Source organism: Salvelinus alpinus, chromosome 2, assembly GCF_045679555.1.
Source record: "Salvelinus alpinus chromosome 2, SLU_Salpinus.1, whole genome shotgun sequence".
Taxonomy (NCBI): domain Eukaryota; kingdom Metazoa; phylum Chordata; class Actinopteri; order Salmoniformes; family Salmonidae; genus Salvelinus; species Salvelinus alpinus.
Window position 1 is genome coordinate 43,400,242 of NC_092087.1, and position 11,214 is coordinate 43,411,455.

Here is an 11,214-nt window from a genome sequence, read left to right on the forward strand (position 1 = left end):
TACATGCACTGAAACACCAAAAAGTGTTTTCACAACACTCTGTTAGAAACACAACTATTCAGATTGAAGAACCACTTTGGGTGGCTCAGAATACTTCCATTCTGTTTTGAAATACATTCAGTGTATTATAACACTTACATTGGTTTTACATTCAAACACACTCCAAACACCAGATCTCAGCAAAAGTGCACTACTTTTGATGGTGTTTTGAGTCTTTCAATTTTAACAGTGTAGGTCTACCATGGTGTTTCAAGTTTCAAGTTTTTATTGTCACGTGCACATACAAGTACAATGCCTTTCTTGCTTGCTCTTTCCCAACAATGCAGTAATCAATATCAGTGGACCTATAAAAAAATGTATACAAAAGTCAAGTAGAACAAAAACACACGAGAAAAAAAAATAAGTGCCAATACCATATTTATAATGTGCAGGGAAACTGGAGTGGTAGGTTTAGATATGTATAGGGGTAAGCTGACTAAGCATTAGGATATTGTATATGATAAACAGAGTAGCAGCAGAGTATATGATGATTGTATGTGAGTGTGTGTGCATGTGTGTAGAGTCAGTATGAATGTGTGTGCGTGTTATGTGTGTGTGAGCAAATTAAGTGTGTGTGTGTGAGTGTGAATGTGTTGGAGTGTCAGTACGAGTGAGTCTAATTGAGTGTGTAGAGTGTGCATAGAGACAGTGCAAAAAAAACTATTTTTTATAGAAGGATAGGTGCAGATTGTCTGTGTAGCCATTTTGTTGGCTATTTAACAGTCTTATGGCTTGGGAACAAGCTGTTCAAGAACATGTTGGTGTCAGACTTGGCGCTCCGGTTCCGCTTGCCGTGCAGAAACAGAGAGAACAGTCAATGGCTTGGGTGGCTAGAGTCTTCAACAATTTTCCGGGCCTGATATAGAGGCCCTGGATGGCAGGGAGCTCGGCACAAGTGATGTACTGGGCTGTCCGCACCACCCTCTGTAGCGCCATGCAATTGAGGGCAATGCAGTTGCCATACCAAGCAGTGATGCAGCCAGTCAAAATGCTCTCAATGGTGCAGCTGTAGAACTCTTTTCAACCTCTTGAGGGGAAGATGTTGCGCCTTCTTCACAAATGTTTGCGTGTGTGTGGACCATTTTATGTCCTTAGTGATTTGGACGCCGAGGAACATGAGGCTCTTGATCCAAGAGCCCTGTCGATGGACAGGGCTGCAGTAGTCCACAGTCAGCTCCTTGGTCTGAGGGAGAAGTTGTTGTCCACAGTCCACCACAGTGCCAGGTCACTGACATCTTCCCTGTAGGCGGTGCCATCGTCACCGGTGATCAGGCCTACCACCGTTGCGTCGTCAGCAAACTTGAAGATGGTGCTGGAGTCGTGCGTGGCCACGCAGTCGTGGGTGAACATCGAGTGCAGGAGGGGACTAAGCACATACCCCTGTGGGGCCCCCATGTTAAGGGTCAGCATGGCAGAGATGATGCTGCCTACCCTCACCAGGATCCAGTCGCAGAGGGAGGTGTTCAGTCCAGGGTCCCAAGCTTGTTGACGTGTTGAACACTGAGCTGTCAATGAACAGCATTCTCAAATAGGTATTCCTCTTATCTAGGTGGGTGAGGACAGAGTAGTGTGCAATTGAGATTGTGTCGTCTATGGATCTGTTGGGGTGGTATGCAAATTGTAATGGGTCGAGCGTGTCTGGGATGATGGAGTTGGTGTGTGCCATAACCCGCCTTTCAATGCAAATCTAATCAAATTCATTTTTATTGGTCACATACACATATTTAGCAGATGTTATTGCGGGTGTAGCAAAATGCTTGTAAAGGTTGCTTAGGAGTTAGAAGCAGAGCTGCCATATCTGTCGGCTCCATCTTACTTGATGATTACAGATGTGAGTGCTACAGGGCAGTAGTCATTGTGGCAGGTGGCCTTAGGAAGGATGGTGGTCATCTTGAAACATGTGGGGATTACAGACTGGGAAAAGGAGAGGATGCAAATGACCGTGAATATGCCTGCCAGCTGTTCTGCACCTGCTCTGAGAACGCAGAATTCCGTCCAGCCCGCAGCGTTACGAGTGTTGACCTGATTAAAAACCTTAGTCACGTCGGCCTCAGAGAGCAAGATCACGCAGTCCCCTGGGTCAGCAGGGTCGCTCATGCACAGCTAGGTGTTCTTTTTGTCAAAGCCTACATAAAATGCATTGAGTTTGTCTGGTAGAGAGGCATCGTTGGGCAGATCATGGCTGGGTCTTCCTTAGTAATCTATAATGGACTGTAGCCCCTGCCACAATCAGCAGGCGTCAGAGCCTGCTTAATAGGATTCCACCTTGTTCCTATATTGTCCCTTTACTTGTTTGATGGCTCTGAGGACGTCGTAGCAGGACGTGTAGGTTCGTGTCCTCAGCCGTTACTTCAGGGTTGACTACGATAGCCCTGTGAGTGGTAGCCCTGTCCTTTAGTTTAGCACTAATCCTCAATTTTAATCCAGGGCTTTTGATTGGGAAAGCAGCGAATCTTCTCTGTGGGGATAATGTCTGCAATGTATTTGGTAATGAAGCCGGTGACACGGAGGTGGTTAGCGACGTTCTATCTAATAGCACACCCCCTCGGGCCTTATTGATTAATTATAGACTTGGTGGTTTGAGTCCTGAATGCTGATTGGCTGGCAATGTTGGTAAACAATTTATTATAGCAATAAGGCACCTCGGGGTTTTGTGATATATGGACAATATACCATGGCTAAGTGCTGTGTCCAGGCACTCCGCGTTGCGTGGTACATAAGAACAGCCCTTAGCCGTGGTACAGTATATTGGCCATATACCACACCTCCTCTTGCCGTTTTGCTTAATTATACACCATGCTGGATAAACTATATATTACGTACCCTGCAATGTATGCTTAAGAAGAACCATTGTATAAATAAATACATGTTATTTAGGTATCTGGTCTCGACACAGCTTTTTTTTTTAAAGAAAAATATACTTGGTCAGGTAGTCATAATACTCCACTCCAGTAGACGGCGATAGGCCACCGGTAAAGCACTTTACTGACCCCGAGCTGTCTAGATTATTTCTTTCATTTCAACGCCATTTTCGAACACCGTGTGGAGACTGCTGTTCGCAGGTAAGATTAGTCTGATCCGTGTTGGGAGACTTTGGCGCAGATATAACGAGTACAATTGTGATTAATGGATGTGGGAATGAAAACCGTTTACGATTTAACAACATCATTCACTGTAAAATTGTTTTGCTTTAGTCGAATAGTTCGTTTGAACCGTCAACAAAAGCCAGCATCTTGCTAAGCTAACCGCGATGCTCCTCCACTGCTAATATTAGCTAATGGAAGCTAACAATGAGCAGCACTGCTAGATTAATACAATACATGTTTTTGCTGTCTAATTTATGAATGTATTTATCCATGCACTTGTTACTTAAAGATGTAAATAACTAGCGATCGTATTAAGTTCCATTTAAACAATCGCGTTGTTGGTAGCTAGCTAAGCACGTTAACTTGATAGCTAACAATATAGTTAACTAATCAATGCTAATCAAGTCTCCCTCCTTTCTTCCAGATTTATATTTTTTTGTCAACCCTTCAACGGAAACAAGGATCCTTCGAGATGGGAGGTAATTACCGAACGTGATATGCACCCAGCGTGTATTCCGGTCTCATTTCTTATATGTAAAAAAAAAAAAAAAAAAAAAAGTAAAAACTATTAGCTTAATTAGGGGCGTTTGGCCACTTAACACAGCGTTGTCACAAATTATGTCGATGGGAGTGATGTGAATTAGAACAATTCTAATGAATGTAATTGTGAATGACTGGATGTAGTACTTGTGGTATCTTATTTTCCTCTTTCCTTTCACTCTTAGAACCTGCTCATCTCAGAGATTGTCCTCTTGATTGTAAGGTATATGTTGGGAACTTGGGCAACAGTGGAAACAAGACTGAGTTGGAGAGGGCGTTTGGGTACTATGGCCCTCTGCGTAGTGTGTGGGTGGCGAGGAACCCACCAGGCTTTGCCTTTGTCGAGTTTGAGGACCCAAGAGATGCAACTGATGCTGTGAGAGAATTGGATGGGAGGTAAGCCACTACTTAAATACATTCTTGTCCACCAAGAATGTGAAATTCAGTTAATCACTTGAGCAAAACAGTGAGTCATATGCCATATTCCAGTCTAACTAGTATTCTTCTGCAATTAATGTATGTGAACAGGACTCTGTCTGGCTGCAGAGTGAGAGTTGAGTTGTCCAATGGTGAGAAACGCTCGAGGAGCCGCGGACCTCCACCCTCCTGGAGCCGTCGTCCTGGACGTGATGACTACAGCAGCAGGCGCCGTGGGAGCCCGCCTGTCAGACGCCGGTATGATACATCACCTTTCACCTAGATTTATTCTCACTTATCTTTAACGTGTAGGCCAACAAGTGTTTATAACCTACCTACCTTGCCAGTCAACCCCACACCCTCCCTTCCATCCCTTCCAATTGTATCATATGTCCTATCATTTCAATTTAGTGGGCTGGATTTGGCAGGTAGACACACACACACACACACACACCTGCACTGTCTGTAGGTTGGTTAGTGCTGTGATACATTATAACATTTTTACTATGGACACAATCAGAGTTGGAAAAGGATCATTTACTCATCTGAGGGATTGGGTCTTTTTTTCAGGTCAAAATTTAGGTGATTTTGAAAGGTTTATTTCAGGCATCATTTGTTGATCTGGGCAATACATTTTTTAAGGTAAATTCTTTAAGATAAACATTTATCACCCATCAAATTTCGGAAAAAGGGGGCACTTGTTTGATCATTTAATTGCTATCTGGATGTCAGTTTTGTTTCATTTTCTCAGTTTCGTTTTTTGCCATCGATCTATATTAATAAAAATGAACCCCGTTGCAGAGTCATCACCATGCCTCTTCTCACCACCCTCTGAGACAGTCAGTCAACTAGTCCTCTTACAGCATCATGTGACCACTGACCAGCGCCAGCACTGTGCCCCACCCAATCAGCTTCGCTGGTGCCGTGTCACTTGACCCAGGCATGGCCAGTCGTCATGTTCCGCTCCAGCCTATTGGTTCCTGAGCATGCAGCTCTCAGCTTCCTCCTCCTCCAACCTTAACCCAATCGTCAGCGTCGCAGCCCACCTCACAATTCTGACCAGTCAGCGATTTAACTACTTTCCCCAATTATCAACACAACTACCTACAAGCAGCACAGCAGGCCCCGGCTAACCACACAAAGACAGGGAAAATCTACAACTACTGTACCCCCTCCAGCCAACCAACTCCATAACTCCAACATTTGCAACATGTGGCAAATCCTCTCTGCAAATTCTACCTCCCTCGCCATCAGTGTGGCTTCCTTGCGTCATTTCTATCTTGTGTCCAAACCCCCAAAAATAGTAAGTTGCTTTTCTCCTGCTTTTTGTAGTGTCATGCTTACCACAGGTTTGGTTTAACAGCTGCTTGACAATATGCAATTGGCAGTCATAGAAATTGTGGCTTGAATTTAGTTTCAAACAACTTTTGAGTACGATTATTATCATTTAGAATCTCCCTCTCATAGATTACAAATAAAAAGCTTTTGTCCTGAAACTCAAAAGTTGTGGGGTCTTGGAGCTGCCCTGGTTAGCATTAACTGTGTATTACCATTTATGAGGTCCAATATTGGTAGTGATTTAAGAAATGTGCCCTTTGTACGTTTGTACAACAAATAGTACAGGTATGTAGCTTTTAAGTCTGCATACTTGTATTTTATAGCTTCTAATTCATTGTCTCACTTTGTTTATATGCTTGTGTTCATTTAAACTTCCCCGTTCTCCTGAGTTTTATAAGAGGTCTCATTTTGACCTCAGTTGGTTGTCCAGGCTTTCTGTCCTCTAGCAGGGGTGCAGAGGGATCCCCTGATCTGTCCCGTCTGCAGAAAGAGGAGGGCTGTGTGTGGTATTGTGTAATGATGCTTCTTCAGGAGTAAGGAATGTCATGTTTGACAGGTGTTATTGATGCAATAATACCCTGTATTGAAACTGTTTTCCCTTCTCCGTCCAGCTCTCCTAGGAGGAGGAGCATTAGCCGCAGTCGCAGCAGGTGAGCCTAAATGCCTCTACTACATTCTCCTTAGTGTGCCCTCTTTGCCCAGCCTCCACGTCTTAACAGTTCTGTGGTAGCTATCTAACTAGTAGGGATGTAAAGATTCACCAATCTGCACCGGTCCCTGATTTTTAAAATACAAGTTCATATTACATTCTTTCTACCTTCTGAAAATACCTCATCTTTTGTGACTGACCACTAGCACGTCCTCTCCTTTAGTGGCAAACTGCATGTAACTGTTGCCAGTCATTGATCTACAAGTCATTTTGCATGCCGAACAACCCCGGGCAATATCAGTAGCCTAGTCGAACTGCACTGTGCCCAACTTTGCGTGCTGGCCAACGTGAGTTAGTCGGCCTGTTCCTGGTCGTGCACATCTGCTCGGCACCTTCAGCATTCAAATGCTAAAATGTCTTGCGTGATATTAGGCTTTATTAGTTGAGTGAGAACCTGTGCTTTGCTAGGTTGTCGTCTCTGCGAATGTTAAATGGTGTTTTACTGGAATCAACACTTATCTGGCTATACCTCCTGAACAGGGCTTACTATAGATCTGATTTTGATTGTTCAAGTTCACCATCAGCAATAGTTTTGGTTAAAAACATTTTTACATCTTAACATTAAGTTCCCTGTTTGGGGGACTTTGAGTGGTTCTGGGCTGGGTGTTTTGGTGTACAAAGCGCTTTATATATATTGTCGGGTCCCGTGTCTTATAGTGCAAAAAAAAGCCCAATCTCTCCACTCCTGCTCTACCAGCGGGGCTGACCTGAAGTGTCAGGTTTCAGATGCTACATTTGCTGAGTGACTTGTCACATTTCTGAGCCTATCTAGACAAAGGAATTATTTCCTGTCTAATAGTGTTGCACAGTATACCGGTTATATCACGGTCCCAAAACATGGTACTTATGATACCAACATTTTAGAATACCGTAGTACCTTTTCATATGTTACTACAAAAATGTTCGGCCCTACCAATCTAAAGAACCCACTTCCGACTGTTATAAAATGTTTATACATGGTTCAGACGTTGTCGATACTAATTGATGCTCTATAGCTTTAAGTGACCATTGTTCAAATGTAATATTTCTGATATTACATGCGAGTACCGGTACATCGGAAACACACTCTAATTGACTTGTTCTTCTCTAGGTCTCTGTCTCGAGACCGAAGAAGAGATAGGTCTATCTCCAGAGACAGGAACCATAAACCTTCAAGATCCTTCTCAAGGTCCCGGAGGTAAGTGTGTGTTCATGACGTTAATGGCATCTGTTTCTTGTCTTTGTGTATCCACAGGCGTCTTCCTATATGTGTAGTGGTAGTTATAGTGTGTGTAGTGTAGTTATTGACACCCTTGATGACGATGCACAAAAATGACTACAATAATTTTGAAGCACTATGCTCTAACATTGTTGTAAATTATATTAATAAAATTGCGCATAAATACATTTTGTTTAACAAGTAATAAAACATTTGCCTATTATCGACACCCCTGTTTTAATTTCTTTTCAATACCTCACCTAGTGAGGATGATGCCACTGAGCCTTTTTCAGAAATGTTTTATGAGTTGGTTAACACGTTAGAAGGAATCTTAGACCGTTCCTACATACAGAGTCCTTCCAGAGCCTTTGTTTGCTCTTATGGACTGCACTCTGCAATTCAAACTACAGGTTTTCAATGGGTTTCAAGTAGAGGTCGACCGATTATGATTTTTAAACGCCGATACCGATTATTGGAGGGCCCAAAAAAGGCCGATACCGATTAATCGGTCGATTTTAAAATCGAAATTAAAACATGTATTTGTAATAATGACAATTACAACAATACTGAATGAACACTTATTTTAATATAATACATCAATAAAATCAATTTAGCCTCAAATAAATAATGAAACATGTTCAATTTGGTTTAAATAATGCAAAAACAAAGTGTTGGAGAAGAAAGTAAAAGTGCAATATGTGCCATGTAAGAAAGCTAACGTTTAAGTTCCTTGCTCAGAACATGAGAACATATGAAAGCTGGTGGTTCCTTTTAACATGAGTCTTCAATATTCCCAGGTAAGAAGTTTTAGGTTGTAGTTATTATAGGACTATTTCTCTCTATACCATTTTGTATTTCATTAACCTTTGACTATTGGATGTTCTTATAGGCACTTTAGTATTGCCAGTGTAACAGTATAGCTTCCGTCCCTCTCCTCGCTCCTACCTGGGCTCGAACCAGGAACACATCGACAACAGCCACCCTCGAAGCAGCGTTACCCATGCAGAGCAAGGGGAACAACTACTCCAAGTCTCAGAGCGAGTGACGTTTGAAACGCTATTAGCGCGCACCCTGCTAACTAGCTAGCCATTTCACATCGGTTACACCCTAATCTCGGGAGTTGATAGGCTTGAAGCATTGCGAAGAGCTGCTGGGAAACGCACGAAAGTGCTTTTTGAATGAATGCCTACGAGCCTGCTGGCGCCTACCATCGCTCAGTCAGACTGCTCTATCAAATCATATACTTAATTATAACATAATAACACACAGAAATACGAGCCTGTGCTTGTTCAATCATCACCCGTTTGTCGAAGTAGGCTGTGATTCAATGAGAAATTAACAGGCACCGCATCGATTATATGCAACGCAGGACACGCTAGATAAACTAGTAATATCATCAACCATGTGTAGTTAAGATTGATTGTTTTTTAAGGTAAGTTTAATGCTAGCTAGCAACTTACCTTGGCTTCTTGCTGCCCTCGCGTAACAGGTAGTCATTCCGATTAATCGGTCGACCTCTAGTTTCAAGTCCGGAGACTAAGATGGCCATTCAAGAGCATCATGAACTTTACCCAGTACCGGGACATTTTAGCCAAAAACCCAATGTGTTAGAATGGCCACGCTGTGTAAAAAAAATAATGAAATAGCAGTGAGTGCCTGTGACTGGCGAACGTCACAGGCACTCAAACAGGTAACAGGCACTCAACAAGCAGTGTTGTCCATGCTGAAGCTGCAACATAATTAGAGCAAGTTCGTTTCTTGTTTCTGACTGAAAAGTTCTGTTACCCAAATAGCTAATTTGTTTAGGAAAAATATTCCATATTCCCTTAACTCTTGCTCTCTTTACGTGAAACATGTATGCATTGCATGCATGTCACCAATAGGGCCTTGCCTATAGCATATCATCAATAAATTAGTTATAACAAAGTCCGAACACCGTAACATGTAATAGCAAAATGGATGCGGAGGACGCGGGGGGGGGGAACTTGAAGCGCAAATGTTTACTGGTTGCTCAGGAGGGAAAGAGGAAGTTGAGGTATGAAAGACATTTGACGTAGTTGTAGAAACTACTGGAAATCAAGAAAAATTACGGTGTAGGAGCAAGTGCTGCGTGTGTTTTGTTTGCCAAACAGGTGCTGTTAGATTAATCTATTTCTTCAGACCATTTGGAACCGTGTAAACAACATTAAATAAATTATAAATGTTCCAGTCTGTTCGAACAAGAAAATTTAATTAAAAAAAATATATATATATATATTTTTTTTAAGCCTTTATTACAGCAGCGACTAAAAACAGTTGCGTGAATTGCGGTTTATTTATTGTTTAGGCTAATTATCCAAAGCTCCCTTTTTATTTCATTTTAAAGCAAATGCATGAATGGCTCGTATGCTATGTGATGAAATTAACGAATAAATGATTGCTATATAGGCCTATATTTTGATATATAGGCCTATGTAAGTTACGGTATTAAGACTAAACAGGAAGCGCTCTTAGGCCTACAACTCGATGGTGGTTATACAGGGCCACTACTATAAGAGGCTATTGATTATGGACATAATTAAGTTGGTGTCTTCTCTCCTCAATTTTCTTAGACAATTAAGGCAAGGGCTGTTTCCTCGTCTTTTTACTCCACTGCTGCCTCCGCCACATTGTTAGGCGGCAGGTAGCCTAGTGGTTAGAGCATTGGACTTGTAACCGAAAGATCAAATCCCCGAGCTGACAAGGTACAAATCTGTCGTTCTGCCCCTGAACAAGGCAGTTAACCCACCGTTCCTAGGCCGTCATTGTTCTTAACTGATTTGCCTAGTAAAATAATAAAATAGTTCAACACCAATATGCTGGTTAACCTCGCTGTTATGCACATAGCAACAAAAAATCTATTTGACTGCTCGACTACAGAAATCTCGGTCGACCAACAGTTTTTGACCAAACAATCGCGAAGTCGACTAAATTGGGTCAGCCCTAGTATGCACACTACTGGACGTCGCTCTGGATAAGAGCATCTTCTAAATGTAAAATGTCTTTACGCAGTCATTTTTGCTTGTCTTTATCAAGGGTGTCAATAATTTCGGGCCCCACTGTATTTGTAGGGCTGTCGGCATTAGATTGTAGTGCAAGTTATTATTGTTTCTGACAGATCCTCGTTTTTCCCCCAGCCGCTCTAGGACCGCGGAGAGAAAGTGAGTGACAGTCTGAAGTCTAAGTCCAACCCCGAGGATGTCTCTTGTATTGAATCAGGTTTTGGATGAGTGCGTTTCATTTTTAAAGAATCTTTTAGATTTGTTTTTTCTTTCTTCCTTTGTATGAAGTGAAACGGCCGTGTCTGTCCATCTTTGAAACAATTCCGTCTTTGCAAACTGTATCATTCACAAATTACTGTCTTTATTGTACCAAATGTGTCCTGTTTTAATTTGTTTAAATTTACATGACGCATAGTCAAATGAGTTAAAGGATTGATTTAGAAAATGTTTTCAGTCCACTTGGCAATTATTTCCCCCATAAATTCTGAAGTAAATACTTCATACAGGAAGTAGCTGTCACACTGCATGTTGAATAGAATGTGGTAACTCAACTACTTTGTACTTGTTTCTGTTAAACTGTTTGAAGTGATTGAATTAAACATTTGGTAACAGGTTTCCCTGGGCATAACTTTTTGGATTTTTTTGAGTTATGTTTCATTCACTTTTGATTGTGACTCACTGAATGCTACATTCTTGGATGGGAGATGGAAGGATTGATGTGTAAATCGAAGCTTAGTCATTAAATTGTTCTTAAGATGGAAATTTGTGTGACTCAGGTTGAAAATCTGAGTCACCGATTGAATGATTTGGGTAATTCCGTCTGCATTGCAAATGTATCTTTTTGATTTATTCAAAGTTGGATAACTT

The 11,214-nt window shown here is 41.8% G+C and overlaps 1 protein-coding gene across 1 annotated transcript; it reads left to right on the top strand.

Moving 5' to 3' along the window:
• The first annotated feature begins 3,007 nt into the window (after positions 1-3,007).
• LOC139562385 (serine/arginine-rich splicing factor 3-like) lies at positions 3,008-10,962 on the top strand. The gene is made up of 7 exons (XM_071380081.1): positions 3,008-3,101; positions 3,550-3,604; positions 3,851-4,061; positions 4,194-4,340; positions 6,032-6,070; positions 7,220-7,306; positions 10,483-10,962. Exons 2-7 carry the CDS (start codon positions 3,598-3,600, stop codon positions 10,508-10,510), a joined length of 519 nt encoding a protein of 172 aa, XP_071236182.1. The 5' UTR covers positions 3,008-3,101; positions 3,550-3,597; the 3' UTR covers positions 10,511-10,962.
• The last annotated feature ends 252 nt before the right edge of the window (positions 10,963-11,214 follow it).